General features: G+C 35.7%; 1 protein-coding gene across 5 annotated transcripts in view; it reads left to right on the top strand.

Annotated features, from left to right (window-relative positions):
* The window catches only part of HECTD2 (HECT domain E3 ubiquitin protein ligase 2), a 92041-nt gene that overhangs the window by 47376 nt on the left and 25034 nt on the right, over window positions 1-19631 (top strand). For 3 of the 5 annotated variants that reach the window (XM_009214958.3, XM_017963105.3, XM_009214960.4), the window contains 5 exons: window positions 10868-10932; window positions 14063-14108; window positions 16587-16696; window positions 18127-18275; window positions 18785-18923. In XM_009214958.3, coding sequence (XP_009213222.1) covers window positions 10868-10932; window positions 14063-14108; window positions 16587-16696; window positions 18127-18275; window positions 18785-18923 — 509 coding nt within the window. The remainder of the gene's footprint in view (window positions 1-10867; window positions 10933-14062; window positions 14109-16586; window positions 16697-18126; window positions 18276-18784; window positions 18924-19631) is intronic. The other 2 variants (XM_021943470.2, XM_009214959.3) reach the window with 1 other exon arrangement.

The raw sequence follows: 19631 nt of genomic DNA, 5'->3' as shown, positions 1-19631 counted from the left end.
CCTGTTCCCTTTTTTAAGTTTCATTGACTTCTTTTCTAATTTTTTATCTTGTTTTCTGCTTACCTTGGATTTAATTTGCTCTTTTGTTTTAGTTTCTTAAGGTGGACACTTAAATGATTGATTTCAGATTTTTTTGCTAATATATTCATTCAGTGCTGTACATTTCCCCCTAATCACTGCTTTTACTGTATCTCACAAATTTTGATAGGTTGTATTTTCATTTGTTTTACAAAGCTAAACATAGGCTTACCATATGATCCCTCACTTACACTCATATGTATTTACCCAAATGAGTTAACAATTTATGTTCATCCAAAAACCTGCACACAAATGGTTACAGCAGCCTTATTAATAATTACCAAAAATGTCCTTCCATAGGTGAAGGGATAAACTGTGGTACATTCCATATCATGGAAATTATTCAGTGGTAAGAAGAAATGAGATACTAAGTCACAAAAAGACATGGAGAAACCTTAAATACATACTACTAATTGAAAGAAGCTAGTCTTAAAAGTCTATTAAGAATAACAGTAATGGAGATTTAGAGCCAAGATGGCCAACTAGATGCAGCCAGGAGGAACATCTGCCACGGAGAGACTGGACATCAGGAAGACTGGCACACTCCAAGCAGATCTTCAGAGAGAAGGCATTGAAATTGGACAGATGGAGGACACAGAAGCTGGGCTGAAGGGAGCTGGGAAGCCTGGGTGGGGCTACCAAGTAATGCGACTCATTCACGACCCCCAGCAACTCCTGTGGAAAGGGTGAGTTGAACAGGCAAGGAGTAGCCGCTCTTATCACGGACCTCTGGAATCCTGGCAACAGGAGATTCTATGACTCCCATGGACACTTGAGCTGGCAGGGTGAACTGCTAACACATGTAGGAGGGGTAGGACTCCACCCTGTGTGGTGCCCAGATGGTTTGGTATGAGAACATCTGTAGTGGAGCATGGCCAGGGATGCCCATCCCTCAAGGCACACCATGCTCCTCGAGGAGACTTTAGCCTTGAGATGACTGTCAGACCTGGACAGAGTAGGGTATTCTTGCCTGTGAGATGGTGCCAGACCAATCTCAGTGTCCCCCTGACAGCTGACCTCTCTCAAGGCCCCAGCTTGGCCACACTCACTTGCAGTGCACCCTCGATGCCCAACCAGGGTACTTCCTGGGGCATAGCTCCTTCACCAGCAGACCACTCCTGACCATCATAGGGTCCAGCAGAGTGGCCCCCGCCAACACATACCAGCCTACCTGCAACTTCCCCCCACCACAACCTCCCCTCCGCAGCTTTACCAGCATGCATTTGTCCACAGCCACATTCCCACTGCTTTGCCAAGGTTTGCGAGTGAGTGGACCTCACTTCTCCCCACCAGTGTGTGTGAGTACCCCACCATGCTACTGCTGCATGAGTACACGCTGCTGCCCCCACTGGCATGCGGGCACCCAGTCATTCCACCATTGCTGCTGCAAACATGCACACGGACACTAGCAACTTGCCCCCCCCCCCCACCACCCCCATGCTGCCACCAGTGCTGGTGCAAATGCATGTGCACAGAGTCCAGCATTCCTGCCCCCCACCAGCACTCCACACCTACCGCACCACCACTGCTGCCAGCTCAAGAGCATGGAGCAGTGCCACAAGTCCACTCCCACTAGTACCTTGCCTCAGCAGATGTGTGTGCATCCCACCACGTGGCTCTGAGTGGCTGCTGGCACCTGCAAGCGAGCATGGATCCAACTGTCACCACCCCAGTGAATTGTTTTGCCTGACACCACTTATCAGAATGTTATTGCCAGTGGACCAAGAAAACCTCAGCCCTTTTGGCACTGCAGGTTCCTAACCTAGAGGGGCCAGAGAACAAAGCCAGGGGCTCGGTACCAGCACCCCCCAGAGTTAGAGCATGCAGCCCAGGAGTGCTGAGCTGAGCCTTGGCCCACTAAAATTTTCCAGAAACAGAGCCATTCAACTGAACCCACTTTATGCCACAATCAAACCCAGAAATGCATCAAAGAAGATAAAAGCAAAAAAAAAAAACCCATTCAAAGGATAGCAGCTCCAGAAACTGAAGGAACGTCAACCCACTCAGATGAGAAAGAAACAGCACAAGAACTCTAGCAACTCAAAAAGGCAGTGTCTTCTCACCTCCAAATGACCACACTAGTTCCCCAGCAATGGTTCTTATGGCTGAAATGACAGAAGTAGAATTCAGAATGTGGACAGGAACAAAGATCATTGAGATTCAGGAGAAAGTAGAAGTCCAACATAAGGAATCTGAAGAATACAATAAAATAATACAGGAGATAAAAGATGAAATGACTGTTTTAAGAAAGAACCAAATTGATGTGACAGAGCTGAAAAATTCACTTCACAAATTTTACCCCATCTTTACCAAAAAAATGTTTTAAAGTTAGCTGGGTGTAGTAGTGCATGCTTATAGTCCCAGGTACTTGGGAGGCTTTAGTGGGAGGATCGCTTAAGCCCAGGAGTTCAAAACTGCAGTGAGCTGTCATTGTGCCACCACACTGTAGCCTGAACAACAGAGTTAGACACTGTCTCAAAAAAAAAAAAAAAAAGAAATCAGAGTACAGTTGCAAACATTAACAACAGAATTGACCAAGCTAAAGAATTTCAGAGCTCAAAGACTGATTCTCCTAAATAGCTCAGTCAGACAAAAATAAAAAATAAAGAAGAATGAACAAAGGCTACAAGAAATATGGGATTATGTAAAGAGACCAAATCTACAACTCATTGACATCTCGGAAAGAGAGGGAGAAAAAGCAAGCAATTTGGAAAACACATTTGAGGATATCATCCATAAAAATTTCCCCAGCCTCACTAGAGAAGCCAACATTCAAATTCAGGAAATTCAGAGAACCCCTGCAATATACAAGATGACCATCCCCAAGACACACAGTCCTCAGATTCTCCAAAGTCAAAATGAATGAAAAAATGTTAAAGGCAGCTCCAGAGAAAGCGCAGATCACCTCCAGTGGGAACCCTATCAGGCTAACAGCAGACCTTTGGGCGGAAACCCTACGAGACAGAAGAGATTGGGAGCCTATATTCAGCATTCTTAACAAAAAGATATTCCAACCAAAAATTTCATATACAGCCAAACAAAGCTTCATAATTGAAGGAGAAATAAGATACTTTTCTGATAAGTAAATGCTAAGGGAATTCGTTACCACCAAACCTGCCTTATGAGAGATCCTTAAGGGAGTGCTAAATATGGAAAGGAAAGACTGTTACCGGCCACCACAAAAACACACTTAAGCACATAAACCATTGACACTGTAAAGCAAGCACAAAATCAAGTCTGCATAATAACCAACTTAACAACATGATGAGAGGAATGTAAAAAGGCTAAATGCCTAATTAAAAGGCACAGAGTAGCAAGTTGGGTGAGAAGAAAGACCAAACTATATGCTGTCTTCAAGAGACCTATCTCACATACAATAACATCCATAGGCTCAAAGTAAAGCAACAGAGAAAGCTCTAGCAAGAACAATAGAAAAGAAAAAAGAGCAGCGATTGTTATTGCAATTTCAGACAAAGCAGACTTTTAAACCAACAATAATCAAGACAAGAGCATTACATAATGGTATAGAGTTCAGTTCAACAAGAAAACTTAACTATCCCAAATATATATGTACCTAATACAGGAGCACCTAGATTTATAAAGGAACTTCTTAGAGATCTACAAAGAGACTTAGATAACCACACAATAATAGTGGGAGACTTCAACACCCCACTGACAATATTAGATGATTGAGGAAGAAACTAACAAAGACACATGGGACCTGAACTTGTCATTTGACCAAATGGACCTAACAGGTATCTACGGAACTCTTCACCCCAAAACGACAGAATACACATTCTTCTGAACTTTATAGGACACATCCTTAAAGATTGACCACACAACCATAAAACAATTCTCAGCAAACTTTAAAAAAATGAATTCATACCAACCACCATTGCACAATAAAAATAGAAATCCATACTGAGAAAACCACTCAAAAGCATACAATTATAAGGAAATTAAAACAGTGTGCTCCTGAATGACTTTTGGGTAAGCAGTGAAATTAAAGCAGAAATCAAGAAATGTATTGAAACTAATGAGAACAAAGATACAACATACCAAAATCTCGGACCCAGCTAAAGCACTGTGAAAGGAAATTTTATAGATCTAAATGCCTACATCAAAATGTTAGAAAGATCTCAAATAAACATAATACCACACCTAGAAAATCTATAGAAACAAGCACAAACTGACCCCAAAACTAACACAAGACAAATAACCAAAATCAGAGTTGAACTGAAGGAGTTCCATCCCAAGATGGAACCAGGAAGAAATGGAGACCCTGAACAGACCAATAATGAGCTCTAAAATTGATTCAGTAAGAAACAGCTTACCAACCCCCCCGCAAAAAAAAAAAGCCCAGAACCAAGTGGGTTCACAGCTGAATTCTACCAGATGTACAAAGAGCTGGCACCATTTCTACTGAAACTATTCCAAAAAATTGAAGAGGAGGGACTCTTCCCTAACTCATTCTGTGAGGCCAGCATCATCTTGATATCTTTTGTGTGTGGCAGACACACACACACGTGCACACACACACACGAAGAAAACTTCAGGCCAATATCCTTGATAAACATTGATGCAAAAATCCTCAGGAAAATACTAGCAAACTGAATCTAAAAGCACATGAACAAGCTAATCCACCATGATCAAGTAAGCATTATCCCTAGCATGCAAGGTTGGTTCTTCCTACACATATCAATAAATGTGATTCATCACATAACAGAACTAAACACAAAAACCACATGATTATCTCAATAGATGCAGAAATGGCTTTTGATAAAATTCAGCTTCCCTGCATGTTAAAAACCCTCAACAACTAGGCATTGAAGGAACATACCTCAAAATAATAGAAATCATCTGTGACAAACCCACAGCCAACGTCATACTGAATAAGCAAAAGCTACAAGTCTTCCTCTTGAGAACCAGCACAAGACAAGGATGCACACTCTCACCATTCCTATTCAACATAGTACTGGAAGTCCTAGCCAGAGCAGTTAGGCAAGAGAAAGAAATAGAAAGGCATCAAAATAGGAAGGGAGGAAGTCAAATGTTTGCAGATGCTATTACTCTATACCTAGAAAACCCCATACCCTCTGCCCAAAAGCTCCTAGATATGAAGAACAATTTCAGCAAAGTTTCTGAATACAAAATCAGTATACAAAAATCAGTAGCTTTTCTATACACCAGCATCTAAGCTGAGAGCAAAATCAAGAACGCAGCTCCACTCACAATAGCCACAAAAAGAATAAAATACCTATGAGTATTGCTAACCAGTGAGGTAAAAGAACATTAACAATGAGAATTACAAAACACTGCTCAAAGAAATTAGAGATGAACAAACAAATGGAAAAACATTCCATGCTCAAGGATAGGAAGAATAAGTATCGTTAAAGTGGCCATACTGCCCAAAGCAATTTACAGTTTCAGTGCTATTCCAATCAAACTACCATGGCATTCTTCACAGAATTTGGAAAGAAAACTGTTTTAAAATTCATATGAAACCAAAAAAGAGTTTGATTAGCCAAGGCAATCCTAAAAAAAGAGAACAAAACTGGAGGCATCACATTACCTGGCTTCAAACTATACTGCAAGCCACAGCAACCAAAACAACATGGTACTGGTTCAGAAACAGACATAGACCAATGAAACAGAATAGAGAGCCTAGAACTAATGACACACACCTACAACCATCTGATCTTTGACAGAGTCCACAAAAGCAATAGGGAAAAGATTCCCTGTTCAATAAATAGTGCTGGGATAACTTGCTAGCTATATGTAAAAGATTGAAAGTGGACCCATTTCTTTCACCATATACAAAAATCAACTCAAGACAAAGTAAAGACTTTAATGTAAAAACTGAAAGTATAAAAAGCCTGGAAGATAACCTAGGAAATATTCTGGACATAGGCCCTAGCAAAGATTTCATGATAAAGATGCCAAAAGCAATTGCGACAAAAGCAATAATTGATTAATGTGACCTAATTAAACTGAAGAGCTTCTGCACAGCAAAAGAAACTATCAACACAATAAGTAAACAACCTGCAGAATAGGAGAAAATATTTGCAAACTATACATCCAACAGAGAGGTCTAATATCCAGAACTGAAATAAATTAATAAGCAAAAGCAAACAACTTCATTAAAAAGTAGGCAAAGGACATGAGCAGACACTTCAAAAGAAGACAAACATGAGTCCAACCAGCATATGAAGAAATGCTCAGCATTACTGATCATTAGAGAATTGCAAACCAAAACCACAATGACATAACATCTCACACCAGTCAGAATGGCTGTTACAGATATTGAGATTATGAACAATGAGTCTATCTAAAATATCTTTGATACCAAATAAATTTTTAGAAGTAGAGAAATTAATAGATTAAACAGCAGATTGGAGACTGCTGGAAAAAGAATTAGTAAACTGGAAGGTAGAAGTGAAGAAATTTCTCAGAGTAGAACTCAAAGGGGAAAAGAGATAAACTATAAAAATAATAAAGATATATAGAGGATGGAATAAGAAAGACTAAACTTCATTGTATTTTGAGTCTAAAAATTATGGCACAGAAAGAATGGGGATATATTTAATACCTGGGAGTTTTCCATAACTGATGTAAGATGTGAATCCACAAATAACAGGGGAAACACAGTATATACTAAGCAAGATAAAAGAAATGCAGACACAGTCGTGAAATTGGAACATTGTAATAAAGATACCTTATAAGTAATCAAAGGGAAAAGACAAGTCATTCATAAAGGAAAATTACTGGCTCCACAGCAGTCTGGGAGCCAAAAACCTGAAGTAATATTTTCAAAATACTAAAAGATAAGAATATAAACATTGATTGATGTAGCCAGAGAAACTGACTTTCAAGAATGAGGGTGACTTTAAGATATTTATAATGAACAAAAACTGCCTTTACCACCAACAGACATATACTTAAACTTTAAAAGATATATTTTAGAGAGAAGAGGTATCTGAGATACAAGAAAGAATGATGAAAAAGAAATTCATAAATACAGTTGACCCTTAAACATCATGGGTTTGAACTGCGTGAGTTCACTCATACACAGATTTTATTCTGCCTCTGCCATGTCTGAGACAGCAAGACCAACTCCTCCTCTTCAGCCTCCTCCTTAGCCTACTCAGTGTGAAAATAATGAGGATAAAGACCTTTATGATGATCTGCTTCTACTTAACAAATAGTAAATATATTTTCTCTTGTGATTTTCTTAATGACATTGTATTTTCTCTATTTTATCATAAGAATTCAGTGTATAATACCTAATACATATAAAATATGTGTTAATAGACCATATTATTGATGAGGTTCTGATCAACAGTAGCTATTGATAGTTAAGTTTTGGGGGAGTCAAAAGTTATACATGGATTTTTCTACTGCATTGGGGGTCAGCATTCCTAACTCTCATGTTGCTCAAGGGTCAACTGTATTTAAAATGCCTGCATAAAATTGATGTCTAATGTGTGTGATTAAGAAGAAAAAGCCAAAAGATGGGGAGAATAACAGCACGTAAGTAGGGGAAGCTTATTGGAATTAAAAGTATTCTAAGATGCTCTAAAGAAAGAGTAGGATATTAACTTAGGCTTGTTAACTATTACTAATAAGAAGTTGAAAGTAACCTCTAAAACAGTGCAAATGGAACAAATAACTTTCTTAACTGGAGAGTAGGGAAATGGGAAAAAGAAGCATTAAAAAGTGAGTTAAACAGAAAACAAAAAGTAAGATTGCAGAAACAAGTCCAAATACAGGAATAAGTAATTGAACAACAAATATAAATGCACTAAACTCACTGGTTAGAAGACTATCACTTTGAATTTTTAAAAATTGTATTCCATGCTAAGCACACGAGATACCTAAAAAGATTGAAAGTAAGGGTGTATAGAATATATACCAGACACCTTCTAACCCAAAGGAAGTTGAAATTATTGTTACTAACTTCAGAAGATACAGCCTTTAGGAAAGTAAATACTGCAGATGATCAGATGAGAGAGAAATCCCTGGAGTTGGGAAGGCTATACAGAAGAGGTTGATTTTTTATTTGCACCTTGGAAGGATTCAACCTAAGTATGCAAAGAGTTGAGCAGCTAGTCAGTGAGTATGTATTGTCTTGGCATTGGAGATACACTGTTAAACAAAAATGCATGTCATATAAAGCTCTAAGTAGCTTATATTCTAATTTCTATTGGGGGCAGGTTACAGATAGAAAATAAATGTGGAAACAAATGTGAAGATATATAATTTCAGATACTGACAAGTGCTTCGAGAAGATAGGGCAATGTAATAAGGAGTGATTAGTGGTTGCTTTTAGCTAGGAAGCTCAGGGAGGGCCTCTGTAAGGCAACAACTGAGGTCTTGATGGAAATAATTCAAACCATGAGAAAATCTGTGAGAGCAGCACACTAACAGAAGTGGCAGCTAATAAAAAGGCCCTGAGAAGGGAACATCATTGGCAAATTCAGAAATAAGGCTTATGAGACTAAAGCTTGGTGATTAGGGAGAAAGGAGAAGACTAGGTTGGTAAGAAATGAGACTGCATATGTCCATGTGAGTTTAGTTATATTGTAATGGAAAGTCATTGAGTGTTTTAAGCAGGGATCGTTTATAGTTAAGAAAGATCTCTCTAGATACTTAGCAGAAAATGGTCTGTAGTGTGTCAAGAGAAAGGAGTTAGGAAGGCATTGTAGTAGTTGAAGCAAAAGTTGATATTTGGATTAGCAATTTTGGCCATGAAAATAGAAATGTTCAGACTCATGTATTATGGAGTAGAGCTAGTAAAACTTCCAGTACATTGGATGTGGCACTCAAAGGCAAGAAAGACAGGAAACTGAGTGGATGCTGTTGCCATTTAATTAGATGGATAAGGCATTTGCAAAGGAGAGATCAAAGTGTTTAAAGAAGAAAAGTAGTCTACCTTGTCAAATGTTGCTAAGACATTTTGTCTCAGAGAATTGACCATTATCGTTCATAAGCTATAGATAATTGATGACTTTAATAAGAGTCTAATAAGACTTTAATAAGCCTATTTGGAATGAGTTGACAGACAATGAGGAGAGATAGTACAGATGATTCTTGAGAACTTTCACTATGAAGGGAAGCAGAGAAATGAGGTGGTAGCTAGAAGATGGCCCAAACAAGATGTTTTAAATAAAGGCAATACATCAGTCAGGGTCCTGGTAGTAAACAGACAACACACTCAGATTGGTAAATTGGATTATTTACAAAGTTGTTGGCAGAGTAAGTGAGACCATAAGGAGAGCACAGTGCCCAGGGGAGAATCTAGAGATGAACTGTGGGTTAGAGGGCTGCTTTACAGGAGATGGGACTTTCACTCTAGGGACACAGCTGACCCATGACAACCATCCCATGGTGACCCTGCAGGTGGGGACCTGAGGGAACAAGTACCCCAACTTCACTCTGTCTTCTTTTCTGCTAGTGCTTTCTATTAACTGAACCCAGTCAGAAGGCAAAGGAGTCTAGTTGATATAGTCCTTCAGAATTGGCCTCTGAGGGCATAGAGCAAAGTGGAGAAGAATGGCAAATCAGTGCCAGTGATGTTAGTCTGTGTTGTTATACTGATAGGAATGTTTTAGTAGAGAGGGAGAAATGGATGATACAGGGGAGAGAAGAAAAAACTTTAATAACCATGTCCTTGACAAGGTTATGAGAGGGGATGGGATGTAGGACTCAAATGAAGGGGTTGGCCTTGGTCAAGTGTAGTTGCAGGCAAATTGGCAGAATTTACATTGGGACAGTGAATCTGTTATCTGGGTGCATCTGTTTTTTCACTGAAGTGTGTAGCAAGGTTATAGCTGGGAATTATGCTGCGAAGGAGGTGTTACAGATTTGAGGAATAAGGAGGTTTGAAATACAGTTGTCTTGAAGTGTAGAGAAGTAAGTGAACTATAGAAATGTTGTGGGACTGTCAGTGGTATTGAGTGTCCTTTTGAGATTTGTGGTCATAAACTTGAAGTATATCCAGTCAGCACATTTGTTTGATTTTTCTCCTGCAGCTTTTGTTGCTCAGGGGCAAACACTAAGTGGTTGAGCAGGGGTACTTTCTGGGTGTGCAGGGTTACTGTAAGCAGAGGAAGAGAAAGGAATGCTATATTAAATATATACATATATGTGTATATGACGTAAGAGCTAGGCTGAATGAGTGCTGATAGACATGTCTTAGAAGTAATGGTTGTGGTTTTAAATAAAAGCATAATACATGCTTATTGACATTTGTCTCTTTCATATAACATGACACAAATTTTACTGATTATTTGAAGTTTCATGTTAATGAAGCTTCTATTCTGTTATAAAGTATTATCTAGATGTATTTTATTTTCATTTATTCTTGGGATGTTTGATAGTAAATAAGATTTTTAGTATTTGGATTATTAAACTAGAATGGTAATATTGTATTAGTAAACATGTTACTCTTGGATTCATGTTCATTAGTCTATCCTGTCAGGTCAAGGAAAGTGAAATTGTTTTCCAGTTACATAAAAATTCTGTTGGTCATCAGCCACCACCATATATGTTTGTACATGTTACACTAGATGCATGGTACACTACACATACCAGGGATATTCTCATTGTAATCTTATGTCATTGATGTTCTCTAGAGTTCTTAAATGTAAAATCAGTACTACTGTAAGTGTCAGTCCTGAGTCATCAAGTCTGATTTTAACTATTGAAGCAGGTCTGTAAATATATTTAACATATAAACGTCACCTAAATAGGTAATCCTGATTACCTTACTGTTTTCTTTTGCCTGCAGCCTCAAGACATTCAGAAGACAGTACTAAAGGGAATCATTAACAGCCTGTTACGAGAATGGAAAGGGTAAACTACTATTTTAAATATTTAGCTAATCAGTATAGAAGTCTAACTTACACATTGTATGTCTTTAACATATGTGTATCTATTTTACTCTCAGAAAAGATTTTAGTTGAGTTATAATAACATAGATGAAAAAATAATTATAAGCCATTTACAACAAAGCTGTATAACTTGAGATTTGTGACCTCTCAGTAGGATCTATAGATGGGCATAAAAAGATCTGTGAATACTTTTAAATTGTATGTAAAGTTTTTTCTGTTCAGATATATATGCTTTACAAAAACGGAATGGGTACTTACATTGGTAACCTAACTGAAATAATGAGCATTAAATTTAGCCTTGGGCTTCCTGGTAGCCAGAGTGAAATTTTTCTTATTTCTAATATAGGGACACCTAAGGCCAGCTACTAAAATGTTTTTTTCTGTCAGAACTAAATATTAGATTCTTATATAAGGAATCATGGGCAATTTAGTTGATGATGTTTTGAACCATGAATATGCATAATATAAAAATGTACTTTTAAAAATACATATTTAAATTTATATTAAAAGTATATTATTTAAATAAATTCTATTAAAGCCAAAGGAATGCCAAGTCTAGTTTAAAAGTAATACCTAAGTAGAATTCTTAAATGTAATGTTACATATACCCTATATATATTTTAATAATATTTTAATTGTTCTGATTTTGAAAGAAATTCATGCTTATTATAGAACATTTAGAGAAGGCAGAGAAGCGTAAGGAAGAAAGTATTGGCCAGGTGCAGTGGCTCACGCCTGTAATCCCAGCACTTTGGGAGGCCAGGGCGGGCGGATCATAAGGTCAGGAGATCGAGACCATCCTGGCTAACACAGTGAAACGCTGTCTCTACTAAAAATGCAAAAAAATTAGCCGGGCGCGGTGGTGGGCACCTGTAGTCTCAGCTACTCAGGAGGCTGAGGCAGGAGAATGGCGTGAACCCAGGAGGCGGAGCTTGCAGTGAGCCGAGATCGCGCCATTGCACTCCAGCCTGGGCGACAGAGTCTCAAAAAAAAAAAAAAGGTATCAGTCTGGCCAACATGGTGAAACCCCATTTCTACTAAAAATACAAAAATTAGCCAGACATGGTTGCACAGTCCTGTAATCCCAGCTTACTCAGAAGGCTGAGGCCGGAGAATCGTTTGAATCCTGGAGGCAGAGGTTGCAGTAAGCCAAAATCATGCCACTGCACTCCAGCCTGTTGAGCTGTTGAGAATTTCTGTCTACTGCCTTCACTTTTTATATAGCACATTCCTATTATTGGTTTTTTATATATATCAAAGATGGTGACTGGATTTGCTTAGACACTACTATTTTAATGTATGTCTTTTTATTTTCTATTTGTAAATTCATAAATTTCAGAATCCATAGTGAGACACTGTCTCAAAAAAAAAAGTAAAAAATGTTAACATTTTACAGTGTTTTTTTAGTCGTCTTTTAAAAACAATTAAAATCGTACTGTATAGTTTCATGTGACTTTTAACTTAATGGTCTTTTTCTTAGTTTATTACTCTAGTAATTTGTTTGCATTTTCCTTCTTAAACCACACTTTTAATGTCTGACTAATAACTTAGGAATGTACTGTAATTTACCTAACCATTCTCCAAGAATGGTTGTTTATGTGAATAATTCCACAGTGAACATTTTGTACAAAAATATTCTTTTCTGAGCACTTATATAAAAATTTTTTTGGAAATATAATTACTGTATCAGAGTATAAACATTTTAAGACACTTAATACATTTTGTCAGATTTCTTTACAAAGCATTTATGATAATGTACACTTCTAACAGCAGAGGGCCTGAGACTTCAGTGGTATCATCTCCTTATAACAAAACTTGGCCTAATTTAATAAATGAAAAGTGGATCTCATTTTTATATACTTTTCCTTAATACTAATAAGCTTAACATTTTATTATTTGTTTGCTATTTTTATTTATCCTTTTGTAAGTTTTCCACATACTTTTGCCATTTTTTATTGCAGATTTGCCTGTTTTTCTGTTAGAAACTCTTGCTTATTATAAGAAAATTGACCTTTTTGTATTATATTTTCCTATATCTCACGTTTCAGAAAATCAATTACTAGCCTCACAAAGAAGAAACCCCTGTTACATCTCAGTTAAGTGTCTGAGGACTGAAGGGTTAAGGCCAAACTGGGAGTTAGCTGCTTCCTGAATATTATAGTAAAAATATCATTTTAAAAAAATCTAAGAAATCAGACCTACTCATACAATTTATTGTGCATGCCTGATAATTTATGCACGCATAAATGACCTTGCCAAGATTATGAAGCTCTAGGTAGGACAGGAAAGGACTTGGAGGAATAGATGATATATACAAATAGATCTTGAGCAGGCAAGAAAGAAACACTCGTCAGCATGGAGAATAACAAAAGCTTTAATATCTGGGTTTTGTTTTTCAACCCAGGACCCAGTTAGGAATCATGAATTGCATCTGGTTGTCATAGAGGTGAACCATTTTCAATTCAAGAAGTTACTTCCAGATACCTGTGAGAATGTACCAAATAGATCTTGAGCCGGCAAGAAACACTGATTAGCCTTGAGAATAACAAAAGCTCTTGGTCAAATCTGATACTATGAGAATTCATATTAAGATGGAAAAAATTACTTACTTTTCATGATTCTTTCCGTTAGAAGCATACTGAATGCATTTAAAGTATGATTTGATTTACAGACATTTCTACATCACTTGAGGAATGAACCTAGAAACACAAGCTCATTTTCTTTCTTTAATACATAAATGTTCTTAAGATTATCCTTTATTAAAACAAAACATAAGTATTCTAAATTCTAAAATTGATGATTTTTTTATTACACTCCTAACTACTTCCAGAATTAATCATATTTACCTCACAAAATGTTATAGCCTAGTTAGCTCAGTCTTTAGTTATCTTCGGAACCAGCCTAGAAGAGGCACAGAAGCACCTGTATTTTCAGCATATTATGGACTGTCTCAATAATAATGCATATTAATTTTATCCTAGTTTTTGGCTTTTCTCAACTCAGTCTTCATGGAAACATTTATTGGTCTTTTTCATTAGATGCTATGAGATTAAACTTTCATCCATAATAAATTATTCTTGTTTCTTTTTCAGTCCACGAACAAAAGATGATCTTAGAGCATATTTTATACTTTTACAGGTAAGAGAGCTAGAACTTAGTTGAAGTTGTCTAAGTCAGATCTCAATCTCTACATGTGTATGTGAAATGATATTAAATATTAAATATCATTTTGGGCAACATTATTGATTCTTTTTAGAATTATAGTTACCTGTAACCAGAAGATTTTTTAAAAAGTAAGATTAGTAAGATTAAAAGATTAGTAGGATTTTAAAAAGTAAGAAAAATAAGATTAAAGCCATAACAAATAAGTAATCCGAAGCTAAATTACATGTGAGATTAAAATTTTGATATAGTTCCTGCCAGAGTATTCAGGAACAAACAGAATGGAAGCATTTCTTTCTCCTCCATTCAGACCTCTTTCTTGTAACTAGTTTTAACAGGCTTCAGGATTTTCTTTTATTTTCCCATCTAGTAGGTTTTTCACTTTGCTATGTATTTTTCAATAATTTCAATTAGAATTCTTATGGAAAGATAAAAGGTTTTCTTTTAATTTGTTATAAAGCAAAGGTAATGAACTTTTTTCTCTCGATAGATACAGATTAATAGATTCAAAAAGAAATTAAGATCCAGACAAATGAAAAGCAATTTTTACTTTTTATTATTTTTTGAGGAAGAAATACATTATTACCATAGCTAGCATACTATGAATACATTGCATTATTCTTTACAATTTATAAAAGTTGTCCATGTATATTATCTCATTTAAAAGTAAGGAAAACGATATTAAATAAGTATAGTGTTTAGTACAATATTATAATATCAATATGTCTAATGAAAGAACATATACAGGGTAGGGATAGAGAAAGTGAGGAAAGATAAAGTCACCACAAACATGGAATTAATAAATACAGAACCATTGCTTCAAGGAGAAATACAGGGTTAGGTTCACGTGAGCCTCTGATCACATTTTTGTCAGCCAATCAATATATAACTTTGCTTTATGAGTGTTTTTTTAAAGACATACTTCATTTAATAGAAGTCATTGATTCATTATCATTGAACTCATGGCTAGCAGTACTATAACTCATGCCTGAATGAAGCTTTTCTAACATACATATATTTTCTCTATAGGGCACATCACAACCTTCTTGTTAGGAACACTAGACAGCATTTTAGCACTACACTTGGCCGTTTTGAAATAGCAAATCACCAACAAAAAGCACCAAAATGTGAAAAACGAAGCTAAATGGATTGCATAAAGGACACTTGCAAAGAGAGAGTATTGAGCTAAAACAAGGCAGGACATCACTTTGACCTCAACTGGGAATGTGCATGTCAGGAGACTTAACATTTTTCACATGTCCCCAAATGACCATGAAAACACAAGTATTGATTTGGGGATTAACAATTAAATTTTAGCAAGTAGGCAAATTTGGAAATACAGAATCAGTGAATAATGAAGACTGACTGAATATTGAAAGTCTTTAAAATGTTTGTTACTAACTTTTAGGGTAGGGATAGAGAAAGTGAGCAAAGAGGAAAAAGTGGGAAAGATGGGGGAAATGACCAAGAGGTAGTTAAGAAGAGAAATGTAAGGAGGGAAAATAGACAGGTAAGAGAAGAAAGAGCCAAAACTCAAGAGTAAACTTATGTAGAGATAGTAAAAGCTAGAAAGAAGACACGAAACTCAGATTTTAGGTGAGTATATGGGTCAGCTATAAGCTCTGCTCATATTTTGTTCTTCTCAAGAGCCATTATCAGATGAAGTTATCAACTGAGGTCAGTCCCAGATTTTGAGTTGTTCTGTCCGTAAGTCAGTTTTGAAAAACACATGGTACTCTCTTATTTTTCACAATTTCAGGAGGTTTTTCCCAATAATATTTATTTTTTCCGTGATGTGCTGAAATGCACATTGTGCTGGAATTTTAGATTTTGGAAACATAACTAAAGGTTTTTCTTAGTTTACAAGTATTCCTTCAGTGTCCCTTTATCATTTAAAAGTTGTCAGAAGCTGTATGTGGTTCTCCCTTTGTTCTTTGGGATATATGAGGCTAACTCATTTTACAATGGCAAAAGTTTCACAACCAGCTTTAACTTCATTTTTTTAGCTTTTAATCAAGGAAAACCCAGGTTTTTTGCTTTTAATTGGATGATAGTGATTGGTACCATTTATGAAGGCACTTTTGTGAAGGTGCTTTATATACATTTTCCTTTTCAATACTCAAAACAACCCTTAAGATAGAGAATATCATTCCCATTTTACAGATGAGGACATTGAGAATCAAAGTGTAAGGAACGTGCCTAAGGGCATATAGCTAGTAAGTGGTAGAATTAGCCCTCAAGCTCAGATCTGTCTTAACTCCAAAGCCTATGCTCTTTTCACTGTATAGCCGCAGCGTAAATGAAAGTCTCTGTTAATTAAATAACAAATAGGTTATTGTTACTTTATAATCTCAAATTCTGTTTCCTGAATTTACCACTTACTTATTAAGCTTAGTGTCTTTCCTTTGTGTGTTAACAGAATTTTAACACCATTATCTTTAATATCTTTTTCAGAATCCTCAGTTTAATAATACATCTACGTATGTCATCTATGCTCACTTGCTACGACAGATAGCTACCTTAGTGGAAGCTGACCATCATTTCCTAGTTCACTGGTTTAAAAAGTAAATCATTCTATGATATTAAGAACTTTTATAGTCTCACAGTTTTAAGTTTGGTATTAGTAATTTTACAATACAATATATTTAAATATTTTCAGGTCTTTAGAAATGGTGCTTATGTTCACAATGCTTCAAAAGCCAATTATAAAAATCTACTTTAGTACTACATAAAGGATAATTAAAAATCTGTTTTTAATGTAAGTAACCAATTTGTTTGCATAAGCTGTTGAGAATTTCTGTCTACTGCCTTCACTTTTTATATAGCACATTCCTATTATTGGTTTTTTATATATCTCAAAGATGGTGACTGGATTTGCTCGGACACTACTATTTTAATGTATGTCTTTTTATTTTCTATCTGTAAAGTCATAAATCTCACCATTATTTAAATGGCACTTTCTCCTTACCTAAAAATGTCATTGTAAAATATAGGTTAGCTATCAATATCAATTTGTAAAAGCATACTTTTTTCACAGAAGTATACCCACATGAACAGCGACTTCTCCATGACTGATAGAAAGGCAAAATATTTCCCAAAGAAATTTTAAATACAGTAAATTATCATTACTCATAGTAGTTATATTCTATAAAGTCACCACAAACATGGAATTAATAAATACAGAACCATTGCTTCAAGGAGAAATACAGGGTCAGGTTCCTGTGAGCCTCTGATCACATTTTTGTCAGCCAATCAATATATAACTTTGCTTTATGTGTGTTTTTTTAAAGACATACTTCATTTAATAGAAGTCATTGATTCATTATCATTGAATTCATGGCTAGCAGTACTATAACTCATGCCTGAATGAAGCTTTTCTAACATACATATAATTTCTCTGTAGGGCATATCACAACCTTCTTGTTAGGAACACTAGACAGCATTTTAGCACTACACTTGGCCATTTTGAAATAGCAGATCACCAACAAAATGTGAAAAACATGAAGCTAAATGGATTGCATAAAGGACACTTGCAAAGAGAGAGTATTGAGCTAAAACAAGGCAGAACATCACTTTGACCTCAGCTGGGAATGTGCATGTCAGGAGACTTAACATTTTTCACATGTCCCCAAATGACCATGAAAACACAAGTTTTCACATGTCCCCAAATGACCATGAAAACACAATTAAATTTTAGCAAGTAGGCAAATTTGGAAATATAGAATCTGTGAATAATGAAGACTGACTGAATATTGAAAGTCTTTAAAATGTTTGTTACTATCTTTGTAGTAATTTTGGTGTTTATTTCTCATTTAACTAAGACAGTATTCAAGGTAAGATTTTGTATCTTTTCAAATGTTTGGCAATTTAAGAAATAGAATTTGGGGGAATAGTCTAAAATTTTGTGGCTTAGGATGTAGTTTAATATCTAACAGATAATTTTGAAAATAGAAAATGTAAATTTTGATTGCCATTATTTTGTAATCTTTACCAGATTGTCCCAGAAGAGGTTCAAACAATTGGTAGAGAGATTGCTGCAATTTATTTCTTTACGCCTGTTTCCTGCAAAGCCTGAAGAATTTCCACCTATAACAAAGTGTTCCTGGTGGATTCCATCAGCTGCTAAAGTGTTGGCTTTACTTAGTAGGTTTTTATTATTCTAGCATTTTTTACTTTTCTTTTGTTACATATTAGGGATATTTCTTAAGGATTTCAAAGGACTGTAGAGGCATTCTTAAATTTTAAACCACTTCTTTGAAGGAAAGAGTTGTAATTTATTTTCTACTTTGATAGTAGATTTCGTAATTTGTAAGCATGAAAAAAGCTTTATGCCTTGTAGTGGGCAGTGTTCTGTATTATGGCAATTAAGTGCATATGAGCTAGGACCCCTAGGAGAGAACACACAGAAATAAGAGTAAATAGCCATCTGCATATTCCCTTTAATACTATCATAATCCTCACCACAAGTTTATTTTTTTAAGCAAGAAACTATTGGCTGCATTTTAGCCACAATTTTTAAATTACCCTTTTCATTTGGAGCTGCATTTATTTAAAATAGAAGTTTCTAGGTCAAGGCTATCTTGTAGACATTAAAATGATGTTTTTATTATTAGAATGAATCTTGTGCATGTTGGGAAAAGTCTTTATGTTAGAATTTATCTTTTCAGATACTGCAAACAATTTAGTTCACCTTCCCCTTATTCCTTATACTGATTTCTATAATTCTACATTGGATCACATTGATCTTATGGAAGAATATCATACTTGGCAAAACTTTGGAAATTCTCACAGGTATGAACAAAAGTTCCTTTGATTATCCACCAAAATTAAATACTATTCAAAAGAATGACTAGATTTTAAGTTTATATGAAGTTTACACATACCTTTATGTATAAATATATAAATATAGTTCAGATAGCCTTGAAATATCATTATATTTATTAAAGTATTTTCTTTTTCTGCTACCTTTTGAATTTATATACATGTTAATGTGGTTTTGGTTTGGTTAATAGCATCTTTTCAAAAAGGGAGAGGTTCTATCTTAGTATGCAGTCTCTTATCTCTTACTATTCTATGCACAGGGGTCAACAAAACTTTTTCTGTAAAGAACTAGATGGTGAATATTTTCAACACTATAAGTTACACAGATTCTATTTTGCTATTTTAGCACAAAAGTAGCCTTAGGATGTAAATGAATAGATATGTCTGTGTCTCAAATGACTTTATTTACGAAAACAGGTTGTAGGCCATATTTGTCTCGGGCCCATGGTTTGCAGATGCCTGATCTAATATATTGATCACACACAGACACACACACACATTCATTTCTCCTTTCTTCTGTAAGAAAAAGTGGTTGTCCGTTAGGTGCAATATAAAAAGAGTAGATGTTATAGAGAAAGGGCCTCACCACAGCTTATTTATTATAATAATTAAATAAATTTGTAAAACAGTCACCAAATTATTTAATACACTACACTTTATATCCACACTTCTAGTTTG

Source organism: Papio anubis, chromosome 11 (genome assembly GCF_008728515.1).
Source record: "Papio anubis isolate 15944 chromosome 11, Panubis1.0, whole genome shotgun sequence".
Lineage (NCBI taxonomy): Eukaryota > Metazoa > Chordata > Mammalia > Primates > Cercopithecidae > Papio > Papio anubis.
The sequence above is the reverse complement of the archived record's forward strand: the minus strand, read 5'-3'. Positions and strand labels throughout refer to the sequence as shown.